General features: G+C 50.0%; 1 protein-coding gene across 11 annotated transcripts in view; it reads left to right on the top strand.

Annotated features, from left to right (window-relative positions):
* The window catches only part of PCNT (pericentrin), a 104308-nt gene that overhangs the window by 5132 nt on the left and 80352 nt on the right, over positions 1–18824 (top strand). For all 11 annotated transcript variants that reach the window (XM_043474643.1, XM_043474650.1, XM_043474651.1 and 8 more), the window contains exons 3-10: positions 3374–3451; positions 6249–6450; positions 8276–8331; positions 9332–9506; positions 9962–10098; positions 12061–12172; positions 13567–13810; positions 14043–14118. In XM_043474643.1, coding sequence (XP_043330578.1) covers positions 3374–3451; positions 6249–6450; positions 8276–8331; positions 9332–9506; positions 9962–10098; positions 12061–12172; positions 13567–13810; positions 14043–14118 — 1080 coding nt within the window. The remainder of the gene's footprint in view (positions 1–3373; positions 3452–6248; positions 6451–8275; positions 8332–9331; positions 9507–9961; positions 10099–12060; positions 12173–13566; positions 13811–14042; positions 14119–18824) is intronic.

Genomic DNA, 18824 nt, shown 5'->3' on the forward strand with positions numbered 1-18824 from the left:
CACGGGTGGTATGTCTCAGTACTGGGGGGCCTGCCAGATTTCTTCTGATAGAAAGGTTTCTGTTTTTACCTTGGTAGTTAATAAGTGTGTTGTGTGGAGGTACTTAGAGATCCTGTAAACCTTTTGTCAGTTTTAGCTTTCACTGCGGACTCTTGCCTGCAGTAACGACGGCGGTACTGGCTGGACGATGACTGTGTTTCCGTCATTCCACCTGCACATGTTAACTGGTATTTTACTCTAAGGAGGAACTGCAGCTCCTCCCCAACTTATTGATTTATTCAATAATTTATATCAGTATAGACTGCTAGATACTTACTTTATTATGGGTTTTAATCCATCATATCAGTGTTTATTTTGTTGCTGAAACACATACATTTGGCCATTGGGAGTGCCTTTGGATTGGCATCGGTGACCTTTCAACATGCACTCATTGTTTGCTGCACCTACTTCCATACTTTCTGCACCAAGACTTTCCAGGCTTATTTGGTTCTTTCCCTTCTGCAGCCCTGAACCAGTCATTTCTTCTAGGAGCCCTGGCTCCTTTTGGTGGAGGATGGTTTTAGAAGCCACGATCTGTGTGCTCGGTACGCTTCTTGTTAGCAGGGTGCAGTTGCTTCTGGGCTGTTTCAAAAGAGAGCAGGAAAATATAAGTAAATGTATATTCAAACACATCTGTACATATTTCTTTATTTGTATGTATAGTAAAAATCATAAATTAATACTAACATCTTCAATTTTAATCCAACAGTACAAAATTTATTCTAGCTTTCCCCCTTTCTTTACTTTTAGCTCCTTTTACCCATAGTGAGAAACCTTACATCCTTATTTACAATATCTTTATTTACTCAGTCTTAAAATACACATACATAAGCTTCAGAATTGCTAATTCTCATGCTTGTGAAAAACAAATTTGCTAACTAAAGTGGAATATTTGTTTATATAGCTATCCCCACTTTTTGAATGTTTGCTTTACACCACTTCACTTTTGTAAAAGGCCAAATTAATACCTGTTTTTTGCTAACTGAAAGAAATCCAGAAAGGGTTTTCACTTTTATGAAGAAATGCAATTGATTCTTTACTTTTGGGCCATTTTGGCTTACGAGAACTTTTTTAGGAAGGCTCATCTTTTGGTTGTGGGGGAACCTGTGGTTCTTTTTTGTCTTTACTGTTCCAGGTTATTTGTTAGATGTAAAGAAAGTGAAAGTGAAAGTTGCTCAGTTGTGTCCGACTCTTTGTGACCCCGTGGACTGTAGTCCATGGAATTCTCCAGGCCAGAATACTGGAGTGGGTAGCTTTTCCCTTCTCCAGGGGATGTATGTACTACAAATATTTTTCCTGGTCTTGCTAACCTAGCTGTTTTCTTAATGATGTCTTGTAATAAGCAAATATTCTTAACTTTGATGTTGAGTTCATCATTTTTTTCTGTGGTTAGTGATTTCTTTGTCCGAAAGATCTCTCCTGTCCTTTGATTGTGAAGATCGTCTTCCATGTCTGCTTGAGGCTTTATGGCCTGGTTTCTGTGTTTAATTCTGTGATCTGTCTCAAGTTACTTTCTGTGTTCGGAGCACCTTGACTTGTAGAAGAATAGTTTATAGTCTTGCTGGCTTTGAGTATTTTATAAATAGAATAACCCAGTATGCTAGTTTCACGTTTGCTGGGCTATTTAAAATTTTTGGCCATGTCAAACGACATAATGAGATCTTAGGTCCCCTACCAGAATTTGATAGAACAGGAAATGGCAACCCACTCCAGTACTCCTGCCTGGAAAATCTCATGGATGGAGGAGCCTGGTAGGCTACAGTCCATGGGGTGGCAAAGAGTCAGACACGACTGAGCAACTTCACTTTCTTTCTTTCTATAGTTCCTTTTGGAGAAGGAAATGGCAACCCACTCCAGTGTTCTTGCCTGGAGAATCCCATGGACAGAGGGACCTGGTGGGCTACAGTCTGCTGCTGCTGCTAAGTCGCTTCAGTCGTGTCTGACTCTGTGCAACCCCATAGACGGCAGCCCACAAGGCTCCCCTGTCCCTGGGATTCTCCAGGGAAGAACACTGGAGTGGGTTGCCATTTCCTTCTCCAATGCATGTAAGTGAAAAGTGAAAGTGAAGTTGCTCAGTCGTGTCCAACTCTTAGTGACCCCATGGACTGCAACCTACCAGGCTCCTTCATCCATGGGATTTTCCAGGCAAGAATACTGGAGCGGGTTGCCAGTGCCTTCTCCGGGGTTACAGTCTATGGGTTTGCAAAGAGCTGGACACGACTAAGCAACTAACACACACCACTCCAGGATTTGAACCAGCGCCCCCTGCTGGGGAAGCTCAGAGTCCTAACCTCTGTACTGCCCGGAAAGCCCCTCCATGAATAGTCACCTTGAAAACAGGACACGGAAATGGTCTCGCCAGTCATGTAGAAAACTGGAGGAGAGATGAGTTCACTGCCCCTTGCCCTTCTAGGTGGTTCCTCTGCTTCCTCATTATTTAAGACATTGTTGGCATGGTTGGGAATAATTGAATTGACAGATTCATCCTTATGATGATGAAACAGCATTGTGTTATGGGAGAAGCAGGTTGCTCAGATCCATCTTGCATCCTAGGTAAATGCAGGGGTATGGCAGTAATTGCAAGATAAAATGTTTTACTCTAGTAAAAAAAAAAAAAGTGAATTTTTTCTCTGTTCTTTGGAAGGCCTGTATGAAAGATAAAATTATGCCAGACTTCTCAAGTAGTTATTACTGCCCAGAAATGAAACTGCTAACTGCAGTTGGGTCCAGCAGACCCTGACACTCTGACAGCAGTGAGTGACGTGAGATTGGGTCTGGCAGCCCATATGGATGTGGCGGGAAGCCACCAGTGAGTTGACAAGGAGAATGCACCGAGCCTTCCTGCAGATAAAAGCCCCAAATTATTGTAAATTTATGTGTCAAAACTATTGGGGGAAAATTTGTTGGAAAACTTTAAACTCAATTTTGAGGTGATTTAGAAAAACAAAATACTACTTTACAGATTTTTAAGGAAAAGATTTATCTAACAAAGGAAAATCTTAAAGATGAAATATTTGAAATTGTATGAAATTAAGAGCTTAGAAAATGTGCATGAATGTGAAAGACCAGGATTTGTTGAGAAACTAAAATTTAGTGATTTAAATGTTAAGCACACAGTGAAGTAACTTAAAGAAACAGAATTCATTAAAAATTGTGCAGCACCATCATGAGGGAAACAAGTTACACAATGTTTAGAGTTGAGACTGGTTTAGGAGGCGGCCGTAGATGGACCTGGCAGGCCTGGAGTGGGGCAGAGGTGGAGGGATCGGGGGCAGAGGGGCCGGGGCCCGCCCAGGTGCCGCTGTGGACGCCCCTCCTGGCCCTTCCCCGCCAGCTGCAGGAGCCCGGCAGAGAGAGGACGCCGCCGAAACTGGATGGCTACTATGCAGAGCAGCCCGGGGTCATGACGAAGGTGAGCTTTTCCCGGGTTCCCTGTCTTCTTCCGTACGTGGGAACGGGCAGCAGAGCTCCCTGCATGGAAGGCCTCTCTTCACGCCCTGCTCACAGATCTTGTCTGGTGGGTGTGTGGGGGGAACCCGCCTTTCTGCCCTGCGGGCTTCTGTCATTGGTCAGTGTGCCTCCCAGGCCTGGCCCCCACCCCAGATGCTTGCAGGCTGGGAGTTACTGTCCCAGCTCCTCCCACAGTGCCTGGTGTGACTTCCACGGGTATTGCATTGATTCCTTTTTCAAATCAACTCAGTTTTGTTAGCATTTGCAAGAAAAATTATTAGATATTGACCAGTATCAAAATGTTGTCTTGAAAGTCTTATATTTTATCTGTTTTTTTTTTAATTGAAATATAGTTGTTTTACATCATTATGTTAGTTTCAGGTGTAAAGCATAGTGATTCAGTAGTTTTATAGATTATACTCCATTAGAAGTTAATACAAAATAATGATATTTTAGACACTCAATTCTAGCTGGACTCAGTTCACACTGCTTGTAGCAGTGAGCAAGTTTTGTTTTTAATCTGCATTAGATCATAGGAGGGCTTGGGAAAATGGTCTCTGATGGAGTCTGTGAGACCCAGTCTTAAATACACATTTCATACTTGTTTAAGCTGTGGCATGTAGCACCTTGTGGAAAAGTACACAGAACTTACCCATAGCCCACAGATGAGTACGCATGCACAGCAGCTGGCCCCTCTGCTGGTCAGAGGTGGGCCAGTGCTGGCCCGATCCCTCCTGTCCACCCCAAGTGAGCACTCGCTTGCTGATTCTGCCGTGAGCTTTGTGTAAATGGACCTGGTCTCGTCTCTCCTTCACCTTTAGCATCTCTGCAGACGTCAGTTTGAGATGTATGTCTGGTGAATAGCATAGGGTTGATGTTTAACTGAGCCTGACAATCTATCTTATTGGGCAGTGAATTCCCTTGTATCTAATGTCATCACTGCTGTGCCTGTACTTACACCAGACATTTAATTTGGGTTTTCTGTTTGTCTTGCCTGTTTTATTCCTTTCTTTTCACCTGTTTTGCCTTCTTTGAATTATTATTTATCATGGGATTTACAAAGAAATTATCCTTTTATGCATTTTGAAGTAATAGTACACAGTTTCTGTTCTTTTAATGGTGAGGTTATGAAAAACAGTATGTATACTTAATTTGTCTAAGTCTAAATTTAATCACCTTCACTTTCCTCTTGCATAATTTTTTAAACTCTGTTTATACTTCCCTCAACCTCTATTTTTGTCATGGTCTTTTTTAAAATTGTATTAGGTTGGTACAAAAGCAATTGCGGTTTCGGGCTATGAATTTTAAATCATTACAACTAGGCTCAAACACTTCTTTATTAATCAAAATAGGAACTGCTATAATCAGCACATTTTTGCCAATGAGAAATAAGATTGCTCATTCCTATAGTGTAAAAATCCATGCTTCAGGATTCAGTGAACTTTTGGAAAGCATTTTCTGCCTCCTGCTGGTTATGGAAGCATTTTCCCTGCACAAAGTTGTTGAGATGCTTGAAGAAGTGATAGTCTTCTGGCGAGAGGTCAGGTGAATATGGTGGCTGAATCAACATCATAGCCCGATTCATTCAACTTTTGAAGAGTTGATCACGCGTTGTTGTGGAAAAGAATTGGGGCCATTTTGTTGACCAATCCCGGTTACAGGCCTTGTAGTTTTTGGTGCATCTCATCAATTTGCTGAGCATACTTCTCAGATGTAATGGTTTTGCTGGGATTCAGAAAGCCATAGTGGGTCAGACCTTTAGCAGACTACCAAAGAGTGACCATAACTTTTATTTTTTTGCAAGTTTGGGTTTGGGAAGTGCTTTGGAGCTTCTTCTTGGTTCAACCAGTGAGCTGGTTGTCCTTGGTTGCATAAAATTCACTTTTCGTCACACATCACAATCCGATTGAGAAATGGTTTGTTATTGTTTCATAGAATAAGAGAAGACGATAATTCAAACCAATGATATTTTTGATTTTTGGTCAGCTCATGAAGTACTCATTTATTGAGCTTTTTTACCTTTCCAGTTTGCTTCAAATGCCAAGACTGTAAATGGTCAACAAGTTTTTCATCAACTTCTTGTGTAGTTGTAAGAGGATCAGCTTTGATAATTGCTCTAAATTGGTTGTTGTCAACTTCCAATGGCCAGCCAGTGCGCTGTTCATCTTCAAGGCTCTCATCTCCTTTGCAAAACTTCTTGAACCTCCTTGGCACTGTACGTTCATTAGCAGTTCTTGGGCCAAATGCATTGTTGATGTTGTGAGTTGTCTCCACTGCTTTATGACCCATTTTGAACTCAAATAAGAAAATTGCTTGAATTTGTTTTTTTGTCTAACATCATTTTCCTAGTTTAAAGTAATAAGTCATTAGCAGAAAAAAATAAACCAAGAAATGAGCATCAAAACGATGTATAAAATAACTACATTTGTACCAATATCAGACAGCAAATTGCAACAGTGCAGAAACCTCAATTACATTTGTACCAATCTGGTGAAACACTCGTAAGGTTTATCATGTTAGTGATTCTGGGCGCACAGTTCCGTGGTCTTCGTCCGTTCACAGTGTTCTGCATCCTTCAGCACCATCCGTCTCCACAGCTCTTATCAACCTGAAACCATGTTCGTTGATGGCGTCTCCCCAGCCCCTGGCAGCCACCATCCTACCTTCCGTCCTTATGGTTTGATGACACTGCATGCCTCATCTGGGTGGCGTGACGTTGTCTTTCGTGGCGGCACACGAGTAACCTCCCTGTCCTCCAGGAGCTGGAGCTGGAGGTGCTGCGCCTGAGCCTGAGTGACATGCACGCCGCACGGCTGGAGCGGACGCAGGCACACCTGCAGCGCGAGAAGGAGGCGGCGCTGGCCGAGCTGCACGCCGAGCTCACCGGGCGGCATGCACAGGAGCGGGCCCTGCTGCAGAGCCGTGCGCGCCGGGAGCTGGAACTGGTCCGTGAGGAGGCAGGTATGCACGATGGCTGTGCGTGGGGCTGGGCGACAACCTGGGGGTGTCGACAGAGGAGCCTGGCTCGAGAGCTGTGAGTTTCTTTGTTGCTTCTTCACTTTCTGTCTCTGGCCACGGTTTGTGGTTGCCCCAGACCCCCATCCCAGACCCCCACTCCCATCCTCGACCCCCATCCCAGTCCCCCATCCTCATCCCAGACCTCCATCCCAGTCCCCCACTCCAGACCCCTATCTCCGCCCCAGACACCCATCTCAGACCCCCACCCCAGACCCCATCCCCATCCCAGACCCCCATCCCTGCCCCAGACGCCCATCTCAGACCCCCACCCCAGACCCCCATCCCACTCCAGACCCCCATCCCCACCTCAGGCTCCCACCCTAGATCCCCATCCCTGCCCCAGACCCCCACCACAGAAACCAATCCCCATCCCAGACCCCCACCCCATACCCCCACCCCAGACCCCCATTCTCACCTCAGACCCACACCCCAGACCCACATCCCTGCCTTGGACCCCCAACTTGGACCTCTGTTCCCCTCCTGGACCCCTACCACTGCCCCAGGGCCCCCCTGCCCACCCGTACCCCACCCCTGGCTCCTCACTGTGCTCAGAGGCTGTCTCGCTGCTGGTGGCACCTCAAGCACCTTTCAATCTTGCAATTCTCTGGCCTTAAAGTGAACTTTTATGTTGTCATTTTTGATGTTTCTTGGTACATTTTTTGTTGGTATCTTTGTAAAAATCAATTTTTATGTAATAGTTTCATTGAGCTGTAATTGAAATACCATATAACTCACCCGTTTAAAACGGTTTCAAGGCAGCAGTTTGGTGGCTTTTCTTGATTTTCCTGCTCGGAATGTTTTCCCCCCAGAAGAGTCCCTGAGCTGTTTTCTCTGACCCGCTCTGGGTTGCAGTCTCTTCCTCTCCTGCCCCCCAACCCCCCAGAAGCATCCTCCTCAGTCCTCTGACGCATCTTCACAGAGATTCCAGCAAACACAGGATTATTCCGTGTCCTCCCCTGCTTTTGTTAAATTTAAAAATATGAAACATGCTTGTCCTAGGCCTGTTGCGATACTGTTTCCTCCACCAGCACCCCTGGGAACAGTCCCCAGAGAGGCCCATCTGCCCTCTGCTCCCTGCAGCTCTGCCATGGGCAGGGCCCCCATGGACCTAGTGGAACCTGCCCTTGCAGGGCGGTGGCTGGATCTCTGCATGGATCCCGGGCTTGCTGGGCCGCCCCCCCGGCACCTGGTGGTGCTGGCTGTCGCCTGCTGCTGCTCCCCCAGCTCCACGCTCGGCTGCACCCCCTGGCCCAGTTCATCTCCTCCTCTGCCCCTGGTGCCTGGCACCTCTTTTCTAGTGCTTTTTCCCTCCCGGTGGGGAGCTGTTGGGACCTGAAACATCTTTACCTGTCTCCCTTTACTTATTGTCCAGCATGCAGCCTGGAAGCTGGCCCTGCAGGATCTTGGACTCCAGGCCCTGGGTGTATGTGGGGCCTGGTGCGGGGTGGATGGGTAGAGGTTCTACTAGCAGAAGGATGAGGCGGACTCAGGGATCTGCGAGGCCTAGAGCCATCCTCACACGGCCCTCCTAAACTTGCTCTGGCTGGACGTCTGCTGTCCTCTGTTGGGCACAAGCGTGATTTGCTAATCAAAGCAGCCATCTTCACCTCGATTCTCACAGGTGCATCCTGTCCTGTCCTGTTGGTGTTGGCGAGTGTTCTGTGGAGTGGCCTGTGGTGCCAGAGCCTTGTCCTCTTGGGGAACCAGAGTATGGGGACGTCTGAGCCTCGCTGATCTGAGCCACTTGTTATGTTTGTTTGTCTTGCAGCTGAGCTGAAGGAGAAGCTACAATCAGAAATGGAAAAAAATGCCCAGATGATAGAGGTACATAGGATGGGAAGATGTCATTCCGTGTAGGTGCTGTTTCCCTCGCCCCCCGGGGTCTCCCACTTGGTTCTCACAATGCAGTCGTAGCTGGCATTGCCAGGGCAGTGTGGCGCACTGCTTTCCCTGCCCGGCGTGGATTCCTCAGCAACTGCTCGCGTCTTTTGTGTGGCCTGGTGTGATGGGAGGCACTTCCCTCCTGTCTGGCTTCTGAGCAGTCCTGTGGCCTGGCCCCGGCTGTGCTCAGGCCACAGACCTCGGTCCTCAGGGACGGGAGACGCGGACATCACTTAGGAAGCCATGAGGGGGTGGAGTTACGGGATAAGCGTCCCAGAGGGTGAAGGCAGAGGTCGGTGTGCTGACAGCGCTGAGCATGCTGGCTGGTGCTCTGCTTGTCCTGCTGCTCCCACTCCATGCCCCCTTTTTGGGGGAAGAGTTATGATTTAGGGTGTAACAGAATTAGCTCTTTTCTGAGGAAGTCCCTCACCAAACTTTTGACTCTTGTGACCCATCTCTTTTTCAAGTCCACCTTTGCAGAAGAGCTCTTGGCGCTGGTGACGGCAGTGGAAGTGGGTGGTGTTAGAGACTGTGTCCTGGCCACTCTGGACAGGTGGCAAGTGGAGGACAGCCTCACGCCTCAGCTCAGGGCACCCTCAGTCCCAGCTGTCCAGCTCGGGGCACTTGGGCAGAGCCTTGCCCTGCAGAGCTTGGTGGCATTGCTGTAGCGCCTGGGTCTGTGTGGGTGACGGATGCCTGACTTGGCAGCTGAGTTCCTGTGCTTCTGCTCCGAGACCACTCCTGTTTCTGGCTGGCGGTCCAGGCCTTCATGTCCTGGGATGCTTGCCTGCTGCTGTTCCTGTCTGACTGGACGCCTCAAGCCATGTGCTGTACTCACAGTCTGGTCTGAGCAGGGATGACTGGGTTTTGAATGCGAGGTTGAAATATTTTTATGTCAGTAATCAACCATTGGCTATCATTTCCTCTTTCTCATTTAAATTAGATTCTGAAGCAAGACTGGGAATCCGAGAGAGATTCGTGTTTAGAAAACCTACGCCGGGAATTATTGGAAAAGCATCGGTCAGAACTGGAGAATTTACAAAACCAGTTTAAGAAAGAATTGGCACAACAGAAAGCAGAGTTAGAGAAGGTTTTTCAAGCCAAAAATCAAGCTGAATGTGAGTCTTTAAGTAAAATGAGCAAGTCTGGAGGGCCTGGTTTTCCTGCGTCATCCTAGAGAGATTGCCATGTGACGGACCAGCCGGACAGAGCCAGTGTGGTCCTGCCTCCTGGGTCACAGGCCTCTCGGGTTCCCTGAAATTTCCAGAATCCTTTGTTTCAGAGACAGTTTTTACGTGTTCTGCTACTGGAACATGTTTGTTTTGCTACCAAAAAAGTAATATGTAGTTGTTCACTTTCTGTTACACAGTGACACCCACTGGCAGTAGGCACTGTCTGCTGGCCTGTGCCTTCCCCTTCCTCCTTCCCTCCCTCTGTCCCAGAGGAGAGCGGAGTCCTAAGAACAGAGTCTTGAGAAAACAGGGTCTGCAGGGAGCCTGGGGACATGCTGTGCATGTCGCTGCAGGCGGAGGACACTGTGCCGTCACAAACTGAGGCCCCGGCCCGTTTGCAGGTTCCCTTCAGACGCAGGAGGCACAGCACGAGGCCTCGCTGAGCAAGCTGCGTGCAGACCTGCAGCTGGAGCGCTGCCAGTACTTGGAGGCGCTGGAGCTGAAATTCCAAAAGAAGGAAAAGGAGAACCAGCTGGAGGTAGGCACTGGCTTCTTCATTTGAACTGTCGGTGCAGGAGGGAGTTGAGGAGACCTTGGATTGGGTTCACGCTCTGTCATCAGCCAACACTTAAGCCCTAATTTGTGTTACGTGTTTTTTTACTTTTAAGTTGAGGTATAGGTGGTTTACAATTATTGTGTGAGTTTTAGACGTACAACATAGTGAGTCCCAATTTTTAAAGATTATATTCTATTTATAGCTATTATGAAATATTGTCTGTATTCTCTGTGTTGTACGACATATTCTTATAGTTGATTTTATACTTAGTTATACTTAATACTTTGTACCTCTTAATCCCCTCCCCTAACTTGCCTCTCTCCCCTTCCCTCTCCTCACTGATAACCGTAGTTTGTTCTTTATAACTGTGAGTCTTTTTGTATATATATTTGTTTTATTTTTTAGATTTCACATGTTACTGATAATATACAGTATTTGTCTTTCTCCTTCTGACTTATTTCATTTGGTGTAATATTCTCCAGTCCATCCATGTTTCTGTGGATGGCAGTATTTTTTTTTTTTAAATGGCTGCATAGTGTTCCAGTATGGGAATCCCACGTGGCTCAATGGTAAAGAACCCGCTGGCCAATGCAGGAGACCTAGGAGTTGCAGGTTCAATCTCTGGGTCAGGAAGATTCTCTGGAGGAAGAAATGGCAGTCCACTCCAGTATTCTTGCCTGGAGAATGAGCCTGGTGGGCTGCAGTCCATGGGGTCACAAGAGTCAGACATGACTGAGCGACTGTGTATGCAGGCAGTACACCATTATATATGTGTCCACATCTTCTTTATCCATTTTTCTGTCAGTCAATACTTAGGTTGCTTCGGGGTGCATGTATCTTTTTAAATTAGTTTTTCCATTTTTTCAGGTGTATACTCAGGAGTGGCTGGGTCACATGGCATTTCTGTTTTTAGTCTTTTGAGGGACCTCCATATAAGCCCTAATTTAAAGGGACTCTCAGTATTTGCTGGAGGCAGTAGGTAGCCACATCAGGAGGTAAAGTCTGTGATTGTGACTTAACGATGGTATCCAGTCCTACCCTTGGAGAATTCGTGCCTTGACAAGCACCCCTATAGGCTTCAGCCATCAAAGGTTCAAGGTTCTGCTGCTCACATCTTCAGAACTTTATTCCAATGGAACTCCACGTACCAAAATGTGGGTGATGTGGACATATCTCATTCAGGGACCTGAAGGGCCTTTGTCACCAAGACCAAGAGCCAAGCAGTGCCCCATGCGTTGATTCAAGAAATCAGGAAGTGACTGGCAGATGGAGTTAGCTGAGGCTGGTGCATGGGTTTGCCGGGAGGAAAGTCATGGAGTCCAGGAGGAGCCGGATCTGGCCATGCTGCGCCGGCTCCTGTCTCTCCTCCAGATAGAGGCCAGGCTGGCTGGGCATGTCCTGTGCCCTGAAAAAGGAAGGTCCCATTTCATAGGCAGTGGGCAGCCACAGGCCAGTACCACCCTCGCTCCCTTGGAGGCTTGGTCCCACGCTGGTGACTTCAGGGGCTGGGCAGCCACTCTAACCCAGGCCCCCAGGAGGGTGGGTGGTGTGCCTCAGCTCCAGTGGTGCAGGGTTGGCTGGCACGTGGCACACACTCGGTGTGTAAGCTCTGTTTACCCTGAAAGAGGACATGCTTCCCAGGGAGGTTGACCAGGCAACTTGGAGAAAACCAAACAGGCTGCATGGGGGGTAAGGGACCAAGGTCACAGATGGGGAAGGGGGCTGGTGGGAGGGGGCTCCTCCACCCTCGCCGACAAAGTAGGGGGCAGGTCTCTGCAGGGAACAAGGCCACAGCCTGAGAGGCGTCCACACGTGAGACCATTCCTCTGGATGGTCTCGGGGCTGCTGATTGGGGGGTGGGGGGGGCTTGGGCTGAGGCGGCTGCGTGTTCTCACCTGGTGCCAGGGCCGCAGCCCGGCGCCCACACTGTGCCTGCTTTTCCAGCTGGAGAGACTGCGCGCATCCTATGAGGAGCTGCAGGCCCAGTCCCGGGAGGAGATCCAGTGCCTGGGGGCCCAGCTTGAGTCCGCGAGGTCCAGCAGGCAGGAGCTGAGTGGTGAGCGTCTTGTGTTCCCAATCCAGGTCCCCGGAAGGGAAAGCTGCAGTTTGAACTGCTGAAACCCCAAACTAGAACTTAACAGTTTTGCAGGCCCAAAAAAGTGGTCTTGTAAACCTGTGTGCATTTTGAGATCTGTGGCATCACCGTGTGGAGCTGTGGCGGCCCCCGTGCTTCCCCATAGGTGAGCTTGCGATGATTCTAGAAGCCTGTGTCCTCCTCCATGTTGATATGCACCACGTGAGACTGGGCTCCTGATGGGGCTTGGTTAAGCACCATGGAAACGCTGTTCTCATGAGGAAACTTGGGTCACAGGTGTGCCTTGCTGCATATCACCTCTTGGGCCTGCAAGCTCACCTGTGGCAAGTGTTGTCAGGCTCCTGTGGCTCTGAGCTGTGATTTTGGAAGGTGATGCCACGTTTACTGAGGGCACAAGACCCCCATCAAGAGCACAGGGCCAAGAGGCGTGGGCGTGTCTGCTGCTCTTCACACAGGCCTCGAACAGTAGAATCTGCCCTGTGGTGTTGTTGGGAACAAAGGACAGAGTTATGAGAAAGGACCCAAGATCACCCCGATGGCTGAGGGGGTGTGTAGGCCCCAGCCGTGTCCCGTACCCACCCTGGTGGTCCCTGGGAGAGGGTGGCTCCAGGCAGAGCTGGTGGACTGACTTGAGGGTGGGCTTCAGATGTGCTTGCACACGTGGGTTACGGCCTGTGCGCTGCCTCTGCACCCTCCCCTGTGCAGTTACGGCCCTCATGGGGGACGTAGATTTGGGACAGTAACCTGTCTCCTTCCCCATTATTTGAAAGCTGGTCACTGGCTGCGGTGGGCCAGCTGGCAGCACCTCTTAATCAGAACAGTGGTGGTGGTGACAGTTTTTATGGCCTGTATTACTGTTCTGTTGCTGTAAACAAAATACCACCATCTCAGCAGCTTAAAACCACCCACGTTTACTAGCTTGGGAGTCTGAGCTGGCGTGGCTGTTTCTGCCCAGGGTCACCCACAGCTGAGGTCAAGGTGTGGGGCTCTGCCATGACCTGACTTCCCTTTGACAGAATCCAGTGCTGTGGGACCGAGGTCCCATCTCCTGTGGCTGGTGGTGCAGAGGTGGCCCCTCCTCTGTCTTCAGAGTCCCTGTGGCTTGCGGAGCCAGCCTGAGAAAGCCCTCTGCCCTCGAGGGGCCCTGGGGTTTGCTGAGGCCGCCCGGGTGGTCTCCCCGCACCAGGCCCTGTGCTCGTAGCACAAGCCCTGGGGGCCTTTGTGCATCCACAGGTTCTGGGGTGGGATGGGGCCCCCGCCTTACACTTCTGTGCTGGCCCTGCACGGTGGGGCCTTCAGTGTCTCATTTCCCCGAGTGCCATGTCTGAGATGCTTGCTTGTGTCCACCCGTAAAGAGTTGCGCGAGCAGCTCCTGGCCCGGGCGTCTCATGTGGAGGAGCTGGAGCTCCTGAAGAGAGACTTGGAGCAGCAGCAGCAGCAGGAGAGGAGCCGGCACGAGTCCGAGCTGGAGCAGCTGAGGCTCTATTTCGAAGAGAAGCTGAGGGAGGCTGAGCAGAGCTACCAGGAGGACCTGACCCTGTTGCAGCGGCGGCTGCAGGAGGGAAGGGATGACTCCCTGCTGGAGGCCATGGGAACCAGGTGAGTGCCTTCCAGCCCAGCCCAGGAGAATACACTGATTGTTTGGGTCTTGGCCTGGTGATGTTGAAGCTGGCGCTGGTCTGCACGTGGGTGTGGTTGGTGACATCTGGTCAAAGTGGGTGGGTGTGGCCCCGAAGATTGGCACAGAAGTGGGGTTCCAGGGACAGTGGGGTTCAGTGGCAAGGTGCCATGTCAGGCTCTTACAGGACAGCTTCTCTCTGAATTCACCCAGTGCCTGTTTGGAAGAGACATCAGAAGAAGAAAGAGACCATCTTGATGGACTCAGCCTTCAGCGGGAGCAGCTTGAGGTGATGGGCCGGCTTTGTTGTCTTGAGGTGTGACTGACGGGACCTGAGTGTCCAGTGTTGGTGTGATGACCGAATGCCTGGGTGTGATGTGACGGGTCTCCTTGGTCAGTCTGCTGAACCTGCACCTCCACAGAGTCAGAGCGTTTTTCTTTCAATGAGAACTTGTAAGGTCTCGCTCAGCATCTGTAGACAGACAGGCTTTGTTGACTGTACCCGATGAGAACATGTAAGATCCCTCTCTCAGTATCTGTAGACGGACACCACAGTGTTGCTGACTGTACTCCAGTGAGAACTTGTAAAATCCCTCTCTCAGCACCTGTAGACAGACAGTACAGTGTTGTTGACTGTACCCTGATGAGAACTTGTAATATCTCCTCTCTCAGTGCCTGTAGATAGACATAGTGTTGTTGATTGTACCCCGATGAGAACTCGTAAGATCCTTCTCAGCATCTGTAGACAGACAGTATGGCTTTGTTGACTGTACCCGATGAGAACTTGCAACATCCCTCTCTCTGTCTGTAGACAGACACCAGGGTGTTGTTGACTGTACTCCAATGATAAGATCCCTCTCCCAGCACCTGTAGACAGACAGTACAGTGTTGTTGACTGTACCCTGATGAGAACCTGTAAGATCTCAGCGCCTGTAGGTAGACATACAGTATTGTTGACTGTACCTCGATGATAACTTGTAAGATCTCCTTTCTTAGCACCTGTAGACAGATGGTGTGGTGTTGTTGACTGTGCCCTGATGAGAACTTGTAAGATCCCCTTCTCAGTGCCTGTAGACAGACAGTGCGGCCTTGTTGACTGTACCCTGTGCTGTGCGGGCACCCTGGGACTCTTATCCTCTGACTAGAGGTTTGACCCCTTCACCCGCAACCCCTCTACCGCCTCTGGCAACCCCCAGTGTCTTCTCCCGGAGGTGGGTCTTTAGCGTCCACAGGGAAGTGAGACCATGCAGTGCCTCTCTGTCGGTCTGACTGGTCCCACTCAGTGTGACGCTCTCAGGGAGTGGCCGTGTGGTCCCAGGTTCTCCTCTTCTGTGGCCGAGTAGTATTTCCTGTGTGTGTGGGTGCCACATCTTCATCTGTCTGTCTGCAAATGGACACTCGGGCTGCTTCCACATCGCGATTGTTGTAAATAGTGCTGCTATGAATGGTGATGGTGGTGGTTTAGCTGCTAAGTCGTGTCCAACTCTCATGACTGCATGGACTGTAACCCACCAGGCTTCTCTGTCCATGGGATTCTTCAGGCGTGGGTTGCCATTTCCATTTCCATGCGATCTTTCCCACCCAGGAATCGAAACCAAGGTCTCCTGCATTGCAGGTAGATTCTTTACTGACTGAGGTATGAGGGATCCCTGATGAATGTTGGGGTGTGTGGCTTTTCGAGTTAGTGTTTTTGTTTTCTTTGGGTAAATACTCAGGAGTGGAACTGCTGTATCTGTTTTTAATTTTTTGAGGAACCTCCTTCCTGTCTTCCACAGGGGCTGCACCAGTTTACTTTCCCTCCAGCAGTGCACAAGCGTTCCCTTTTCTCCACACCCTTGATGACATTTGTTATTTGTTTTTTTAGCAGTAGCTGCTCTAACAGGTATGAGCTGATACCTCACTGTGGTTTTGATCTGTATCTCTCTGACGATTCATGACGTAGAGTGTCTTTTCACATAACTGTTCGCCGTCTGGGTGTCTTCTTTGGAGAAATGTCTGTTGCAGGTCTCTGCCTGCTTTTTAATCAGTTTGTGTGTGTGTGCGCGCTACTGAAGTATATGAGCATCTTCGTATATCATGAGAAGGCTGTGTTTCATTAATCTTTAGTTGGCAAATGGGCTATCTTTATGTTCTCAAATCTGGATTTCCATCCTTTTCACAGAAGCTTTCTTCTGTGACACTGACAAGTGGAGGGAGGCTTACTCTTGTGTCTCTGGCATCTCCACAGGCTGACTATGTCTGCTTGTTTAAAACGACCAGCTGGCTGGTTCAGAGCACAACTCGCAGGCGGGTGGGTGGCAGCTTGGGTCCTGCCTGGGTCCCACACTCTCCACGAGCTCCCCGACCTCCTGCCTCACGCATGCTGGCGACCTGAGCTGAGAGGGAAGGGCTGGGTGCGTGCGTGCTGGGCATGTTGGCAGTGGCCCCTGTGCTCTTCTGCCAGTGGCCTCCATGCCATTCGTCTCTGGCCTCTCTGCCCTCCGTGGCAGTGGGGCTCATGGGGCTGTCTGTGATGCTGGAAGCCTTGTGCGCCTGTTTGAACGAAGAGCTCCAGGGGTCGAGTGGCTTCTTTGTCCTCCCGGCCCCAGTGCTGGACAAGGCTGTGCTATCAGTCTGACTTGAAGGAGGTTCCTCAAAAAATTAAAAGTAGATACAGCAGTTCCACTCCTGAGTATTTACCCAAAGAAAACAAAAACACTAATTTGAAAAGCCACACACACCCCAACATTCATCAGGGATTCCCTCATACTTCAGTCAGTAAAGAATCTGCCTGCAGTGCAGGAGACCTGGTTTCGATTCCTGGGTGGGAAAGATCCCCTGGAGATGGAAATGGCAGCCCACGCCATTTCAACCCAGGGAGCCTCCGGCAGCTCTCAGCCCCCCATGCTCCTCAGAGTCCTGTGACGGCACTTGGTCTGGGTCTGGGTCCGTTTTTCATACTAGGAAAAGGGAGGGACCTTGACTCTCCTCAGTCTGGGACACTAGGGAGAGAGCAGATAGCCAAGATGGCGTGGTCAGGCTGTCTCGCCCCGTGTTGTGTAAATACTTGTTTGTGTAACAGCTGAGACCACTTTTGCCCCGTGCATCGCGATGAGCCCGCTTGGTCATGGGCTACTTCTGCTCTGTAAGCATAAATAAGCTCCACCTGAAAAGCCCTTGAGGCTGCATTACCGCTGTGTCTGCTGGGTCAACCACGAGAGAATACAGTGTATCTGCTGCTACGGCTGCTGTGCCAGTCAGGAGATAATAAATGTGTCTGCAGTTCCTGTGACTCCTCGAGTTTTTTCCAGCTTCCACGGTCACGCCTTACTGTCCCTGGGTTCAGTGCACAGCGAGAGAAGCAAGGTAGATGTCTTGAGCTGCTGCTCAGCTGTTTGGGCGACTGTTCTTCCGCGCATTTTGTTTTCTGAGACTCCTGTGGGCGAGTGTCACACTGGGCCTCCAGAGTGAAACCGCTGGTGTCCTCAGTCCTCATTTCTTTTCTTACATTTCTTTAGGCATCTTTGGGGGTAGGAGATCTTCTCTCCTCTAATTCTGAAGTTGAATTCCTTATCTCCATTATCATTTAAAAGTTTTCTTATGCTAGCATTTTTTGGCCACGCCACACGACATGTGGGATCTTAGTTCACTGATCAGGGATTGAACCCACGCCCCCTGCATCTGAAACAAGGAATCTTAACTTCTGGACCCCCAGGGAAGTGCCAATCATTTTTTATTTCTAAGGACTTTGCTTTTTTGCTCTGTGTTCTAGTCTGCATTCTCTGCTCAGTGTCAGGGATGGAGTGCTCTTGGTCTCTTCCCTGAAGGGGACTGTTAGTGTTGAGAGGTTTCTGCTCTGTCTCCATCCATCTGGGTGTCTGTGTTATGTGGGACGATGGTGCTCTGTGTGTTGGTTGGTTCCCCGAGGCTGAGCCGTCCCAGGAGGCGTGAAGCACTGTGGGATCTTGGGGGCTGTCTGACCAGGGGGGGACTCCACCCGGGGATGGGGGCAGCCTTCTCTCCCAGGGCCATTGGTCTCTACCAGTCTCCTGCTGGGCTCCGTGAGGTGAGGGACATAGTGGGGTCCCCACCCCTTGCCAGCCTCCGTGATCTGTACCCCTGGAGGTCTCGAAGTTACCTCTGTGCCCTCTACCTGGCCTCCCGGGTGTGTGGGCAGCTCATGCGTGCTCCTCCGAATCTTCTGTGTGCCTGCGCTCTCCAGCAGTTGCTCACCGCTGGCTCACAGATCACCTCTGTCCCTGTTTCTTCTCCTCGTAGGTTTGTAAATTGTCTCATCGTCTGAGGGAATATAAAAACATAGAGTGTATGTGTGTGTGAGCAGAAGTCCTGTGTGTGGGCTTGTGTGTGTGGTGGATGCCTGTGCCTGGTGTGTATTTGACGTGTTGACATGTCATGTGGACTGAGGGTGCCTGGTGGAACTCCCCCGAGCTGGGTGTGGGACCCCTCATGCCCCTCTGGCCAACGCTGACCCTGGCCAGTAAATCTCTGGCTGTGACTCCTGGGTTGTCACTGAGCCAGGATGTCTTTTTACGTGTTTGGGTGTCGCCTCCGTGTTTCTGCCTGGTTCTCCAAAGCTGGCAGCCCTTGCTCTCAGCTCCCTGCCCCCACTCTCCTGTGCTTTGTTTTTGTTTTGTCGTCTGGAACTGGCCGTTGCTCGGCGGGGGTGATCTCTGGCCCCTTCTCTTTCCCTGAACGGTGAGTCGCTCTCACCCGACTTGCTGGGTCTGCTCTTCCACTCAGAAGCCTGACCCACCGTGAGCGGAGTGAGGGGGGCGCTTGATTCTGCCCCTCAGTCAGGTTGTTTTCTCCAGTGACCATATGAGGATTTCAGTCTTGATTAAAGGATGATTTGAGCTTATTGAGAGCTGGATGTTTAGGCTGACGGGACCCTCTGTTGATTCTGAGGGAGATGGGTGACAGGTTGCCTCTTGGAGGGAGCAGGAAGGGCTGACCCAGCCTCGGGGCCCCTCTGCCCTCCCTCCCATCCTCCCATGA

The sequence above is a fragment of the Cervus canadensis genome, chromosome 7 (genome assembly GCF_019320065.1).
Source record: "Cervus canadensis isolate Bull #8, Minnesota chromosome 7, ASM1932006v1, whole genome shotgun sequence".
Lineage (NCBI taxonomy): Eukaryota > Metazoa > Chordata > Mammalia > Artiodactyla > Cervidae > Cervus > Cervus canadensis.